Raw genomic sequence first — 15,299 nt, forward strand, 5'->3', positions numbered from 1 at the left:
CTGGGGATGGGGGGGGACATGTCCCCACTAGTTTTGTCATTGGAATGTGATACAAAATGAGGCAACCGTGTGCTTTAGCACCATGCAGACGCCTCTGGCTGTTTGGAGTGTTTATCCGACAAATGATATATATATATATATATCCCCCCAATTCTAAAGCCAAAGTTGCATCCCTGATTCAAGACAAAAAGTTAATTTCTTTTTGCAGTTTTACTTAGTGCCTTATTGCAAACAGGATACATGTTTTGGAATATTTTTATTCTGTGCAGTCTTCCTTCTATTCACTCTGTCATTTAGGTTAGTATTGTGGAGTATGTTGTTGATCCATCCTCAGTTCTCCCATTACAGCCATTAAACTAACTGTTTTAAAGTCACCATTGGCCTCATGTTAGGAAGGATATCTGTATTTTTGTAGTGTCTGGGTGTATTGATACACCATCCAAAGTGTAATTAATAACTTCACCATGATCAAAGGCATTGGAAAACCTCCATATTCTTTGTTGAATCTGTGTTTGAAATTCACTGCTCGACTGAGGTACCTTACAAATACAGAGATGAGGTGGTCATTCAAAAATCATGTTAACCACTATTACTGCACAGTGTGTCCATTCACCTTGTTAAACACATTTTTACTCCTGAAAATATTTAGGCTTGCCATAAAAGGGTTGAATACTTCTTGACTCAAGACATTAAAGCTTTCACTTGTAATTTATTTTAAAAGTGTTCTAAAAACATAATTCCATTTTGACATTATGGGGTATTGTGTATAGGCCAGTGACACAAATCTAAATGTAATCCATTTTAAATTCAGGCTGTAGCACAACAAAATGGTAAAAAAAAGTTAAGTGGTGTGAATACTTTGAAGGCACTGTATGTTCTAAAATGGAATGTAGATTGTGTATAATACAGTGCTGAGTTGGTCTCTTGGATGGGTTTACATTTTTATAGTATATCTAAGCATGATCCTGGACAATTTTACAACCTTGTTTCCATTAAAACACACTCCAACTTCAAAATAGCAGTTCCAATTTATTAAAGTATGTATACGGTCACATATGTACAGGTATATACAGATATAATTTAAAAAGTTAAGACGGTAAAAAATATATTGATTAACATTTTACCATAGAATCATATGCTAACATATTTACACATGGTGCACTTAGTAAGTAACTGGTTTAGTAACCCTTTCCTCTGGTTCAGTGCAAAAGTTTATACCACCTTTTCTACAGGCTCAATAGAACAGGCAGAAATGAAATAAGTCACAATGATTACAATACCGGTCTCTAAATGTATAATATTAGTTATAAATAGCCTACTCAGTGCTGTTAAAATAGTCTGACAATCAGATATTATTAATAGCCAATTCTTAACTGTAACTATGATGCAAAGTCCACTGAGGAAGTCTGTCATGTTTCTATTGCTGATGTCAGCGCTGATAACAACTCATTGACTTCTTTGAGTTTAGCTACCTGGTCACAATTATATGGCATAGACAGCTAAATGAGCATTATTTGTGTCATAGTTTAGCAGCAACCATGGATATGTTAGTCAAAATACATCACATAAGCACTTGCTAGAGGTAATAGTTCCATATGAATAATTGAAAAAAAAAAGCTATAATTGTAATAACTGCAAATATGGTTCACTGATATGCACTGTATTTTGCTGCAAAGGCCTCACTATTGCTGGTTTCAAATTAATATACTGTATAAAAATAGCAGCCATTGCATTATTGCTCAAGTGCTTGACTAAATTCACAAATTTCTCAGAATAATGTGCATTTCAGACCTCATGAATATTACTGTCTCAAAGACCAGGTAAAAGAAACTCACTATAATTTTTTTTTAAATGTACACATTAACAAAAAATACATACAGTAGGTTAAGACAAGTTATTTTAAGGCACACTGAGTCCGATCCTACAATCGCATAGTATTGAGGACGACAATGGTGAATGCTTTAAGCATAAATTAAGGAAACACATGAGGTTTGAAATGCAGGTACCTCGAGGCCTCTACTCAGCCGGTCAATGGGTCTCTGTCAATCAGAGGCACCAAAGACTTTGTATAAGAGCCATCTCTTTGGGGTTGCCAGAAAAATCAGCAAAGACGATGGCATTTACTATTATTTAGCACCACACCGTAGTTGATGCACCACAAAAGCAGTGCTTAAAAAAAATAAAAAATAAAAAACACTTCACATACATTTTTAAATAACACAGTTCTGGACACAATGTGATAATGTCTTTGTATAGTTTGAAAGACAAAATAAATTACATCTGTATAAATAATTTCTCTAAGAGCTGCGGAAGGAGGACATTCATCTGTTGCTCCATACATTCAGTGGTTCCCCAGGTTCACTCTGTAAAACAAAGGTTAATATTTGTCTAATCAATGGACCCGACTGGCAATAATTCAGGAAAAATAAATAAATAGATTAGATCAAAAGAAAATACCTTTTTGAAGTTTTCCTCCATTCGTCCTTGCATTTTACAAACGTAACTTCCTGTTGTAAGCTCAGAGCATGAGGATCTTTAATGCAGAACTCCATCCTGGAAAAGGGTCGAACAAGAATAGCACATTAAAACCAAACTAATAAATAATAGTTTTGCGCTCTTTCAAAAATATTATATTTCTGATGTTTGTATGGATGAAAATTCCATTTCATGATTTTAGAGAAATTAGGCCTCTTAAAACTAACTTTTTCTGCGTCTCCCCGACTCGGATGCGTATTTTGTGGACCTCCACTTCAGACTCCGCAGAGTCACCTGACCACCAGGAAGACACCATGTTGAGCATGAACGAGGCAGACCAGCTAGTAGACTCCTCCCACTTGAACTTCACCATCAGGAGGTCACCAATGTCTTTCTCCGCTACCAGCAGGAAGGAATGGGTCTTATTGGTTGTTATCTTCTCCTTTCTGCCAATGGGAAAGAGCATAGAGGCTCAACTGATTACGGTCAACTCACTTCACAAGAACAAATAATTGACCTTTGAGTGAAGGTGTCATGTCTAAGCACACACCACAGTAGCACTAGAACTTTAACTATAGACCATAAAGATTAATGTTATCATAAACGTGAGAAATGATGTCAAGTGTCTTATCATGTTGATGTACTAGCATGTGCTTTGTTGTATGGTTTAACCACTTGTTGGACCAGGTACTCACAGTGTCAGTTTGAGGTCTTCAACCTCTCCTTTGGTTCCAATCAGGGAGACTGTCAGTGAAGGCTCCATCTCAGACCTGTTCACCTTGCTGGAGAAGTGGATCTTCACCTGGTAGTGATAGACTCTGAACGGCATGGAGGCCCTGGTCTTGGTGTACAGTTTGACGCTCCGTGTCTTGCGAACCTTGCTGATATCATAGCCCACGGTGTTACAGTGGTTCCTGCGGCAGCTGAGGCACATTCCGCGGTCGAACATCTCTTTGCTCCCGCAGCGGTACGCCATGCTGGCCTCCTGCTCGTTGACCAGGGAGTCGATGAACAGGTGGATGGAGCGCTCGTGGGAACACCTTGGAACATCATTGATAGCTAGGAACATAAAGGGGATAGTTGCATCACTGGTCCGCATTAAAAACCAGAGTTGAGATTCTCAATTGGAGGACGGGCAATCAAATGATAACAAGTAGATGCATCTAGTAGTATGTCACTAACCCTGAGAAAGCTCCATTCCCTCACATTACCATTAGACAGAGTTATATCAACCGTCATTTTGGGGAGCTACAATAGGAGTGATGTTGTTGGTGACCTGAAGGGATTTTCTCTAGTCGTGATGTTTGCAGTCCTCTGATGTTAACAGGCATGAATAGGCCTTTGTTAGTCGTAAAGACAGATTAGTGATTAGCTGCACAGTTACTGCAACTGATGTACGTCAGGTTGTACTGACTTCATCACCCTATTGTTCCTTGTTCACAAGCCTTACCATCTTCCAATAAGTTACAAGCTGACAATTACATGTCTGATTTAGCCAATGATAACGCAATAACCAGATTGACAACAGAGTCATTGTGTGGAAAGTGATTGTTATATGCCGAATATTTAACCAATTGTATAGAATGACACTAAAATATCAAGATGTGATTCTCACCAAAGAGGCCAAGTTTGGATATTGTTTCCAGAGGGCTTTGCAGATTGCAGCCTGGCTGGAAGCTGCCTCCATTGGGGTAGATGTCCACATGGCCTACAGGCTGCTGGATGCCGATGCTTAAGCCCAGAGAGCCCCGCGTGAACGTGTGGAGAACATCCACAAAGTGGGCATCATCTGGGGACAGGCGGCGGTGAGCGTGCTCCCCCTCGAAGTCTGGACCAGCTGGGTCAAGACCTGTAAAGAGAAGTGAGCAATCAGTGAGGAGTGGAACAAGCCAAATAATTAAAGTTGGTACAGGCCAAAGAGCCAATCAATGATTAGCAACAGTGCTATCATCCTGTCTTATGTTTCTCTATAAGACATATTTACCAGTTATTCTGCCCACTTTATTGGAGGCGTGGCTCCCAGCGAATCCTGCAACATGAGCACCCAGACTGTAGCCAATGAGATGGAGGTTTTCAAGAGGGATGTTTGTTGCCTCCTTGGAAACACATTGGAGTAGTGTCAAGTTCATTGCCATGGAAACAATGTACAGTAACTCTTCATACTTTTTGTTTAGAATATGTTATTCATGATTTATCTGAGAAACAGTGCAGTGTCTTAGATGTTGAGTCATCGTACAAACCTCCAGCCAGTCAATGAAGCGAGCAATCTCTTGTCCCACCATCTTGGTGTTCTGGGCAGCTACTGGATAGTGGTTCTGGGCTGTGTACAGCCAGTCCACCACGATCACATTGGCTTCCTGCTCTCTCTTGTACAGCGCCGAAACCAGCTTGGCCACCCAGCTCTCAAACAAGCCGCTCACCTGTTGAGGCAGATGGAAAGAACGAATGGTGTTATTGACGGGGTAATGCAAGTCCATGAGCAATAGTTGTTAAGGACTTAATGTCACAGACATGCTGCGACAGATTGGAGGGGCTTACTGTCCAGCCGTGGATCACCAGGAAGGTTTTGGATGTGCTGTTGAAAGTGCATTCTTTGAGAGATTCCGGGTTGCCGGGGATGATGTAGCAGATGTCGTCTTCCGGCATCAAAGGCTTCCGGAGGGAGAATTTGGCATAGGCATGAGGGGTGGCATCGTTGTTTCGGATCAAGTCCTTGAAGTTGTCCATTAAATTATCTGAGAATAAATGTAATGTAAACACAAAACGTCTGCTTAAGACATTTTGGAAAAGTCATTACTAAATGTTTGAAGATGCCATTGCAGTAAAGAGAATGGAAGCTTTAGAGCCATCTAGGCTGTTTCTAATCTTTAACCACATTGGTGGTGGGAACTTCTGACTGCACAGGCCCCTCAGTGCCTGGGGGGCTACTTGCAAGGCCAGATTAACAAATCATATACATTTCCGGGACATGGGCCCCGGGGTTTCAGCCCCTGTATTAATCAGGCCCTGGCTACTAGGGTTCAGTCGGTCAGACAGACCCTATAGAAACCACAGCTTCTCCCAGCTTTGTCCCTCTAGCTCTGAAAAATCCCAAAGGGTTTCAAAGTAGCTGTGTTCCCAGTGGGTCAGCTGACTCCTCAGCCAAGGCTACTGCACTGAATGGAGGTTGCATATTCCATGAAGGTTAAAGCAGACAAAGACATTTCTAATAACGAAAATAAACAATATACTAAGTGTTCATATGCATCAACTGACTATATCTACGTCCTACTTCAGCATTGCCGAAGACAGCCGAAAATTAATTATTTTTTTTAAGGGGAAAAAATACATGTACAGTACCAGTCAAAAGTTTGGACACCTACTCATTCAAGGTTCTCTTTTTTTTTTTTTTTTTACTATTTTCAAAGTTGTAGAATAATAGTGGAAGACAACAATGAAATAACACATACGGAATCATGCAGTAACCAAAAAAAAATTAAACTATCATGTATATTCGAGATTATTCAAAGTAGCCACACTTTGCCTTGATGACAGCTTTGCACACTCTCTCAACCAGCTTCATGAGGTAGTCACCTGGAATGCATTTCAATTAACAGGTGTGCCTTGTTAAGTTATTTTGTAGAATTTCTTTCCTTCTTAATGCGTTTGAGCCAATCAGTTATGTTGTGACAAGACAGTGGTGGTATACAGAAGATAGCCCTATATGGTAAAAGACCAAGTCCATTTTATAGCAAGAACAGCTCAAATAAGCAAAGAGAAACAGTCCATCATTACTTTAAGACATGAAGGTCAGTCAATGCAGAAAATTAAGAACTTTCAAAGTTTCTTCAAGTGCAGTCGCAAAAGCCATCAAGCGCTATGATGAATCTGGCTCTCATGAAGACCGCCACAGGAAAGGAAGACCCAGAGTTACCTCTGCTGCAGAGGATACGTTCATTAGAGTTACCAGCCTCAGAAATTGCAGGCTAAATAAATGCTTCAGAGTTTAGGTAACAGACAACTCATTATCAACTGTTCAGAGGAGACTACGTGAATCAGGACTTCGTGGTCAAATTCTTGCAAAATAAAATACACTACTAACGGACACCAATAATAAGAAGAGACTTGCTTGAGCCAAGAAACATGAGCAATGGACATTACCGGTGGAAATCTGTCCTTTTGTCTAATTAGTCCAAATGTTTGATTTTTGGTTCCAACCGCCAGCTCTTGGTGAGACGCAGAGTAGGTGAACAGATGATCTCTGATGTGTGGTTCCCACCGTGAAGCATGGAGGTGTGATGGTGCTTTGCTTGTGACATTGTCAGTGATTTATTTAGAATTCAAGGCACACTTAACCAGCATGGCTACCACAGCATTCTGCAGCGATACACCATCCCATCTAGTTTGTGCTTAGTGGGACTATCATTTGTTTTTCAACAGGACAATGACCCAACACACCTCCAGGCTGTGTAAGGGCTATTTGACCAAGAAGGAGACTGATGGAGTGCTGCATCAGATGACCTGGCCTCCACAATCACCTGAACTCAACCCAATTGAGATGGTTTGGGATGAGTATGACTGCAGAGCAAAGGAAAAGCAGCCAACAAGTGCTCAGCATATGTGGGAACTCCTTCAAGACTGTTGGAAAAGCATTCCAGGTGAAGCTGGTTAAGAGAATGCAAAGAGTGTGCAAAGCTGTCATCAAGGCAAAGGGTTGCAACTTTGAAGAATCTAAACTATACGTTGATTTGTTTAACACATAATTCCATGTGTTATTTCATAGTTGAGGTCTACAATGTAAAAAAAAAGTAAAACAAAGAAAAACCCTTGAATAAGTAGGTGTCCAAACTTTGACTGGTACTGTATATTTGAGATTATGCATGTATATGTATATTCTTATGTATCAACACTAGAACACAACGTTCTCAATCCCTATGGTAACATTACTCTGTATGAATGGGTGTTCAGCTTCACACTTGTCATCATGTCCTATACAAACTATTTATTCTAAGTCATCAAACTCATTAGTAGTCTATTATAGCACCTCCAGAAAATGTATATAGTAGACTTATTAGATAAGTGACAGTATCTGTAGGCTGTCAACTACACGAATTAATTATGAGGGGTTAAATTCTTCAGAGAATATTTCACTTATGCAGCACAAATGAAATTCTCTTCTATCAAGACTGCAAAACAAGGTTGAAAAGTATTTTGCCTCAATATTGGCTACTCACCTAGTGTAGAAATCGAGTCCCCCTCTTCCAAAGACGCCACATAAAATACTGCATCTAACACAAGAAAGTAAAGACAATGCACTTGCAACCCTTTCATTTCTTTGCAGCCTAATAATTCGTATTTTGAGGAAATGTATGTAAAAGTCTGCAATCTCAGCACAGGGGGTGGAAAAAATGTAACGTAAAACCGCGACAATTTTCCACCGGTTAGAATATTTCCCGTGCGTTCCCTGGCGCGTAGTGTTGATATCTGAGCCACCTTGAACTGCCCAGTTCTTAAATAGGACCTCTCCCTCTGTCGCAAACCCATTGGTTGCTTTTCCCTTTCCCCAGGAGGAAGGGGGGTAAAGTAAATTATAATACGAAATCACGTTGATAACTGGCAATGCCGTTTTAATTATAATAGTTGTAATTATAATAGTTGTAAGTTATTAGTGTTATTTGTTTACAGTGTGTGAGATAGAACACTCAGGCCTGGATTCAATCAGCCAAGTTAACCAGCGTAGCCGATACCTGCAAAGCTGATGTTTTGTCGGTCGGAGGTGGAACTGCATTGGAGCTGTCAAATCGGTGAGCAGCTGCTCCTGTGATCATTGTCTTGAAGACACACCCATCCCACTCGCATTAGAAGTTCACAATGAGAAATTGTTGTCGGCTATATAGGAATAATGATCCTCAAATTGAAAATCATTAAACGAAATAATGAGGATTTCTATCAACCTAATCAAGCTGTAGATTACATCTCATATTCCAGTGACTGAACTTGTAAACAAGGCTGCATGGGATTTCTCTTAATGCGATTTCGGGTTTCCACTAGTTACCATAGCCACAAAGTCTAAATTGGCTAATAGTAAGAATTCATGAAAACAAACAATTTGCTTTTTGGTCTTAATTTAAGGTTATGGTTAGGCACAAGGTTAGCAGTGTGGTTAAGGTTAGGTATAAAATCACATTTTAAGAAGATAAATTGTAGAAATAGGCAGGTTTTAGGATTTTGTTGCTGTGTACATTGATTCAGGGAGCTGCTTGTGAATTTGACAGGGGCACAACTTTCACTGGGGATGGGGGACAAGTCCCTCCCACATTGTGAAATAGCATTTTTGCCCCCCCCCCAAACTAACCACCTTACTTTCCCATTTGCTTTAAGTAACCTTCTGTCTTATGTGACCATACCAAACGTAACATCCCGGGTCAAAGTTTACTATGTTACGGCTAGTCTATGAGACCAGGCTGTCAAATGTTGATTCTGATCTGGCTAGATTGATTTTGTTGTAGCCTATCACTACAAATGGCCTTGCTCTTGAATGCATGAGTGAGGGCGATTTAAGCATAAAGGTTTTTTAGCATGCCTACATTACATTATGTTAACTTAACATTTGCATTAATTGTTCAATTCAAATATGTAGGCTATTAGAATTATAGTAGTTGTAGCCAGAATGCAAAGTAACTCAGTGGCCTACTGCTACAAGACCTTGAAATTGATACATTGATGACATGATAACATGACACAATAACTATGGGACATATGATCATGTTTTTCTTCTTGTACAACATATCACAGTTCAGAGGGTTTTATGGTGTTTGCATGCCAGGGGCACCTCAGCCCACCTAAGGTCTGCTTGAGGGGACTGTTTCTCACAGCAGGTACAGAATGTGTTAAGTGGGCCTTGTGGAGTTTAGGAGTACAACTAGAGTGGAACATAATGTTATGAGAAGCTGCGTGCGACCCTGTAATGTCATCAACGTTACTGGCTTTAGTTCTAGAAGACTGCCCTGAGTGGAGGTGGCCAGATGGGCCAGTATAAATCATAGTCCAAATCCTAACCAACCACCCCTCTACCCCCTTTCCCAAGCCCCTTCCCCTAGTCACCACTCTATACATCCATAGACCCTTCCCACTAGATAGTGATGTGTTGTTGTCCCACCTAGCTATCTGATGATGAATGCACTAGTTGTCAGTCATTCTGGAATAGCGGGTCTGCTAAATGAATAAAATGTCAAATGTAAATCTAGTTTGATCATTTGTTTAGGTGCATTGAGCGATGTACCCATCCTGTGATCTCTGTGGGTGCACGTGAATAATAAATGCTTTAAGTTTGTTGTTGTTTGACTCTTTGCCCTGGGACCTCCATTGCAGTGGCGCTCGGTGCCGTTTAAGATGAGGGAGGACACTTTTTTTTTTAAATGAGCATGGCCTTATTTATATTACAGCATATTGGATGACTGTCATTCATATTCCATTCATCCAGCTCAATGTAACATGGATAGGTTTAAGCTACTACATGATACTCACATTTTCACCATACCCATCATGAGGTTGCGACAACCTAGCCCATGGATGAAAGTTTACAACGTAGCTGCACAGGTTGAGAGGAATTTGAGTAATCAAGGTGACCGACATTGACACGTTCAATACCACCTTGTCCAATCTTGCCTGCATCTAACTGATCTAGGGTGTAATCATTACTCCAATAGTTGCAAACCAGAGTTTCTATTGAACAAATTCAGGTATGTTTATCTCCGTTTCGTTTGCTTCCATTTAAGAACTATTGTCTTTCTCTCTCTTTGAGTCAACTACTCACCACATTTTATGCACTGCAGTGCTAGCTAGCTGTAGCGTATGCTTTCAGTACTAGATTCATTCGGATCCTTTGATTGGGTGGTCAAAATGTCAGTTCAAGAGCTCTGATAGGTTGGAGGACATCCTCCAGAAGTTGTCATACTTACTGTGTAAGTTTATGGAAGGGGGTGAGAAACACGAGCCTCCTACAGTAAGTTTTGTATTGAAGTCAATGTACCCAGAGGAGGGCGGAAGCTAGTTGTCCTCTGGCTACACCATGGTGCTGCCCTACAGAGTGCTGTTGAGGCTACTGTAGACCTTCATTGCAAAACAGTGTGTTATAATCAATTATTATGTGAATATATTTAGTGTAGTTTTATCTAAGAACTATTTTTATTTTCTGAAATTCACTGAGGAGGATGGTCCTCCCCTTCCTCCTCTGAGGAGCCTCCACTGATCCATTAGTATTACTACTGAGGGAGGAATTGGCCTACAACCAACATGACATAGGCCTAGTTTACCCTCTTCCTCACTTAAGATCATTGATCTTCCCAACATTTACATAGAAAAAAATATAGATTTTTTTTGTCATTTAGCAGACGCTTTATCCAGAGAAGCTTACAGTAGTGAATGCATATATTTTCATACCAGTCCCCTGTGGGAATCAAACCCAGAACCCTGGCATTGTAAGTGGCATTGTACGCATACTCTTCAAACTGAGCCACACCGGACATACTGTATCAGTCAGTAGGGATCTGGAGTTTGTGTGAGTTGTGATTGGTCAGCCTCAGAGAATTGTTGGACCAGTTTGTTGGACCAAACCTGTGTTTCCATTATCTATGCAGTGTGCTATTGTGTGTGAAGGACTAAGAATAATGTCACCTGCTACGGTCACATCCTTTCCTTCAGGAATGTGCACATGTCAAGTGTGTCTAGCCTCTATGGTTGACCATTGTTGTTGTCAAACGTCAACCTATCAGAGGCCCCTGGTACCCCTGGTTGCTCGGAATGAGATGGAAACAAAGTTTGGCTCCAATGCTGGTATTTGTCGCTGTTGTTACATAGCAGAAGTTGTCTTATTGTACTGTTGCCAGATTCAACACACACATCCCTCCTGCTGCATGTCCCTGAAGCAGCTCTTGTAGCGGTCCAGTTGGCATCCAATTTAATGTTGCTTTTCTAGGAACATAACAGAGTTTCCCTGTAAAGCAGGAACAGCAGTATTAGATAAACAGATGCGTCGCTACGGTGCTGCCATTCTCTTTGCTTTTGAAAGGGAAACTGAATCCCTTCTGAAGGGAAGCGTCTCAATAAGTGGGATTTTGAGGCAGTTTGCTTTGATAAGAGAAACTGTAAAATTGTGCTGTAGAGATTTGCAAGAGCCAGTGATTTAGTTTGGAAGCCAACTTAACAACAGCTGGTTCCCAATGTTTTGAAGGTGACAAATTGTTCTGGAATGTTTTTTCCAAGGGTTTCCCAGGCTTCTTTTTAGGGTTCTTTCTAAGAATAACACGTGTGGTTCTGAAGGCTTCAGGAAGTTCTTACTACGTGAACCAAAAATATATCTTAGCTTATTTATCATGCATGTGATGTACAGTGTGTGTTGTGTAACTCATTTACCAGGAAGTGGAGCTTTCCCCCATGAGGAACATAATGTGATTATTCTCAACTATTCTATACTCACTGCCAAATTCATCTCATGTTGTTTGTTTTGTTTTGGGAGCTTTCCATATGATTTCTTATGGAAAATTACAATAACATCTTAGAGAGGCATTCTAGGCACATCAGGTTTGGGTCAATTGGGCCAGTGAACAGTACAGTTTTAAAGGTCATCTTTGTGGGGTCACCTCTCGTCCACCAACACAATAAGGGAATATTTCCATGACCTAAAGGGAGGGGAGAAGTTCACCAGCAAGTTCACGAGACGACACATCACAGTACCCTTCCACTGTCAGGCAACACTCACCCCACCAACACACCCAACATATCCCGTCCAGAACTTACTTAGACCCATCACCCCTGGTCTAAGTAAAAACATTTGTCATCCCCATTCAGCAGGCAATTGAGGACCGGATTGCTGAAACACAGTGTATTTCCTCATTCCTCACATTACCCGATTGACTGTAACTTGCTGATTGGGGATGACAGATAGTTTTCTTGTTTGTCCCTAATACTTTTAAGATATATGTTATTAATCGATATAAATGAATGAATTAAAGTTGACCAACTTGAATTAATGTTAACAAAATGTGTTATGTATCACATGTAGTTTTGTACAGAAATGATCCTGTGATTACAATAGTGAGTAATGGGAAAAAAATACCTTTCCTGTCATGTCTCCTTCCTCTATTTTTGACGCTCCAAATTCCAAGAATTACTCAATAACCCCACAGTTTTTTTTACAATCTATGGGATTATTCCATGTGTTTCCAACTAAGAGAATTTGGGGTCCAAAGCAATTTGTTGTCTTCGTGTATTGCCATTGTGTGTTACACAACTTGTTTTGGTATGTTAGTGTACTGGGCTTTGTGATGATAGGCTCTAATGTGGATGTTGTGGTACTAGCTGTCACGTCCTGACCATAGTAAGCTGTTATTTTCTATGGTAGAGTAGGTCAGGGCGTGACAGGTTATTTTTCTAGTTTAGATTTTCTATGTTATGTTCTAGTTTTTGTATTTCTATGTTGGGCTTTTTTGGAATGATCTCCAATTAGAGGCAGCTGGTCATCATTGTCTCTAATTGGAGATCATACTTAAGTAGTTGTTTTTCCCACCTGGGTTTGTGGGAGATTGTTTTTAAGTTAGTGTATGTTGCACCGCTTGGTCACGGTTTGTTGTTTTTGGTCTTTAGTTAATTTGTGTATCTTGCATAGTTTCACAGTTCAATAAAATATGTGGAACGATACACACGCTGCACTTTGGTCCGCTCCTTCCGACGTGACACTAGCACGTGTCAGACAAGGTTTAAAGAGCCACAGGTGTCAGATTAGGAACAATGAGACCACTGTGTGTAAAGCACAGCAGTAATAATAATGTTATGAGCTATGCCAGCAATTCACCAGTCAGGGGCAGAACAGCAGTAGCCATCCATGTCAAACTATATTAGTGTTACAGTATGTGTCTCTTACACAAGTAGGCAAATGTTGATGAGACCTGTGAACGACAACTGTCTCTGTATTGATGGCATGTTGCTAAGTATGAGGTCATATGGTTATGGTCTTCAAAGAGATGTAGGACTATTTCCAACGATTATATACAGAGTGTGAATTACACCGAGACATTCGTGCGTCTCTGTATTTTTTTATAGGCTTAATAATAAAGACGTAATTTAAACGGTAAAACAATATGACCTTTTAATGTGGCATGAATCCAACCAGTCATGATATTTACATCTGATTGTCGAACAAGTCACTTCAAAAGTAGGCATGTTTGTCAATTGAAAAAGAAAGAAGAAATAAACGAAGGGCAGCTAGTTTGCAGTCTTTCCTGCTTCAGTTTGAAGTGATTGTGTTAGCTGTGTGGTTGGCTAGCTCCTCTACAGGGGCGGTTCTGGGGAGGGGCAGTGCCCTTGTGACAACAATTTTGGACCCCCTTGTGGCCCCCCTAAATGTGGAGTATGAAATAATTTTTACATAACAAATTTTTGCTATCGTTCTTTTTTTACATCCGTTATTAGACGGTGGCAACGCGGAACACTAATGATTATGAACATGGTATTTTGCCTGCTAATGCCTGCAATGCAGTGAAGAAAACGATATGACAACAATAACGTCTAATATAACTGGCCCCTCTAACAGTACAACTGGCCCCAGCTTGGCCCCCCCAGTTGAAATGGTCTAGAACTGCCACTGCTCCTCTAAACAACAGTGTCCTGACGAAAAAGCACATTTTCTATGCCAGGTCAAATCGCGCCTCATTAGCTCATTGTTATGGATGTATCCAAATAAATGTCACTAAAAAACAGCTTAAACAAATGCAAATGCAGCTACTATTCTGGCTGTATTGTTTGACGTGACTGTGCGTTAGCCATAGTTGACTAGCTAGCAAGCAAGGGATAAGAACGTTGCCAGACAGTATGCCAATGGAACATTTAAAACTAACGACTGGGTCCATAGATAAAGAACAAAAAGACTGAACAACTGGGTCGAGTCTCTGGCAACCAAACCAATAGAATGAACGACCAGCCGGCTTGGTTAGCAACCCTAAATTTGTGTCGGGAATATATCTTGTGGAAGGATGAAATAGTATGAATAAATTCACCAAAAGATATTTTTTTATGAAAATATGTCAATCATTATTTGAATATGTTGGTAACCCATTGTATAAAAGTGATAATGCCCTCGAAGCCGGTGTTTGGAGGATACTGTATATAACAACATCTGTGTCAATATATCCTCCAAACACCGGCTTCGAGGGCATTATCACTTAATTAGTAAGCATTTAACAATCGAATTAGAACATTGAACTTAAACCCTGTAGAATCATGGATCTTGTGTAACTACGCCTACATAACATTGGGTCAAATATTGATAGAAAAGAATAAAGCTAAATAAATAGTCTACTGCTTCTGGCACAGAGAACACCAGTACCTGCACAAACAACTGACTGACAAAAGCAAACAATGATAAATCAACGGGTAAATCTAATGCATTAGAATAAAGGCTGTTTTTATCAAGGACGCATGACAAACAAATGGCGGAAAATCTGTGCATAAAGGAGCTCATCTGAGGCCATAATTCAACACTACTGGATGGACAGCACTGCCACATAGAAATAAATGGGTTCAACCATGACAGAGAGGTGGGGGTGTTCGTTTCATTGGAAGATTTTATATTCATAATTACCACTGTAAAACATATTTAACACTGCATTTTAAACAGATAGGAGAATGGTTGAATTAGCATTATTTAGAGACCCCTTAAAGTTAGACTTTTGTTGCATTTAGGGGAGCTAACATCTCAATCAGGGGAGCTGAATTTATAGTCCCGTGCCCCTTAAAACATTCAACCTCCAGCTGCATCCCCCTCTAGCACCAGGGTCAACACACTCTCA

The 15,299-nt window shown here is 40.3% G+C and overlaps 1 protein-coding gene across 1 annotated transcript; it reads right to left on the reverse strand.

Annotated features, from left to right (window-relative positions):
• Positions 1-1,009: 1,009 nt before the first annotated feature.
• LOC106613694 (lipoprotein lipase) lies at positions 1,010-7,973 on the reverse strand. The gene is made up of 9 exons (XM_014216225.2): positions 7,689-7,973; positions 5,014-5,210; positions 4,716-4,895; positions 4,460-4,571; positions 4,091-4,324; positions 3,171-3,534; positions 2,703-2,921; positions 2,458-2,553; positions 1,010-2,363 (listed from the first exon to the last, which is right to left on the reverse strand). The coding sequence occupies exons 1-9, from the start codon at positions 7,783-7,785 to the stop codon at positions 2,342-2,344; spliced, it is 1,521 nt and encodes a 506-aa protein (XP_014071700.2). The 5' UTR covers positions 7,786-7,973; the 3' UTR covers positions 1,010-2,341.
• Between the last annotated feature and the right edge of the window lie 7,326 nt (positions 7,974-15,299).

This window comes from Salmo salar, chromosome ssa10, assembly GCF_905237065.1.
Source record: "Salmo salar chromosome ssa10, Ssal_v3.1, whole genome shotgun sequence".
NCBI classification, from domain to species: domain Eukaryota; kingdom Metazoa; phylum Chordata; class Actinopteri; order Salmoniformes; family Salmonidae; genus Salmo; species Salmo salar.

Bases quoted from the DNA above. Each gene is read 5' to 3' on its own strand.
- LOC106613694 (XM_014216225.2), bottom strand. From the start codon at position 7,785: ATGAAAGGGTTGCAAGTGCATTGTCTTTACTTTCTTGTGTTAGATGCA. The intron at 5,211-7,688 runs GTGAGTAGCCAA...ATTTATTCTCAG, and splicing joins GGACTCGATTTCTACACTAG to ATAATTTAATGGACAACTTC. The intron at 3,535-4,090 runs GTGAGAATCACA...TTATGTTCCTAG, and splicing joins ATCCAAACTTGGCCTCTTTG to CTATCAATGATGTTCCAAGG.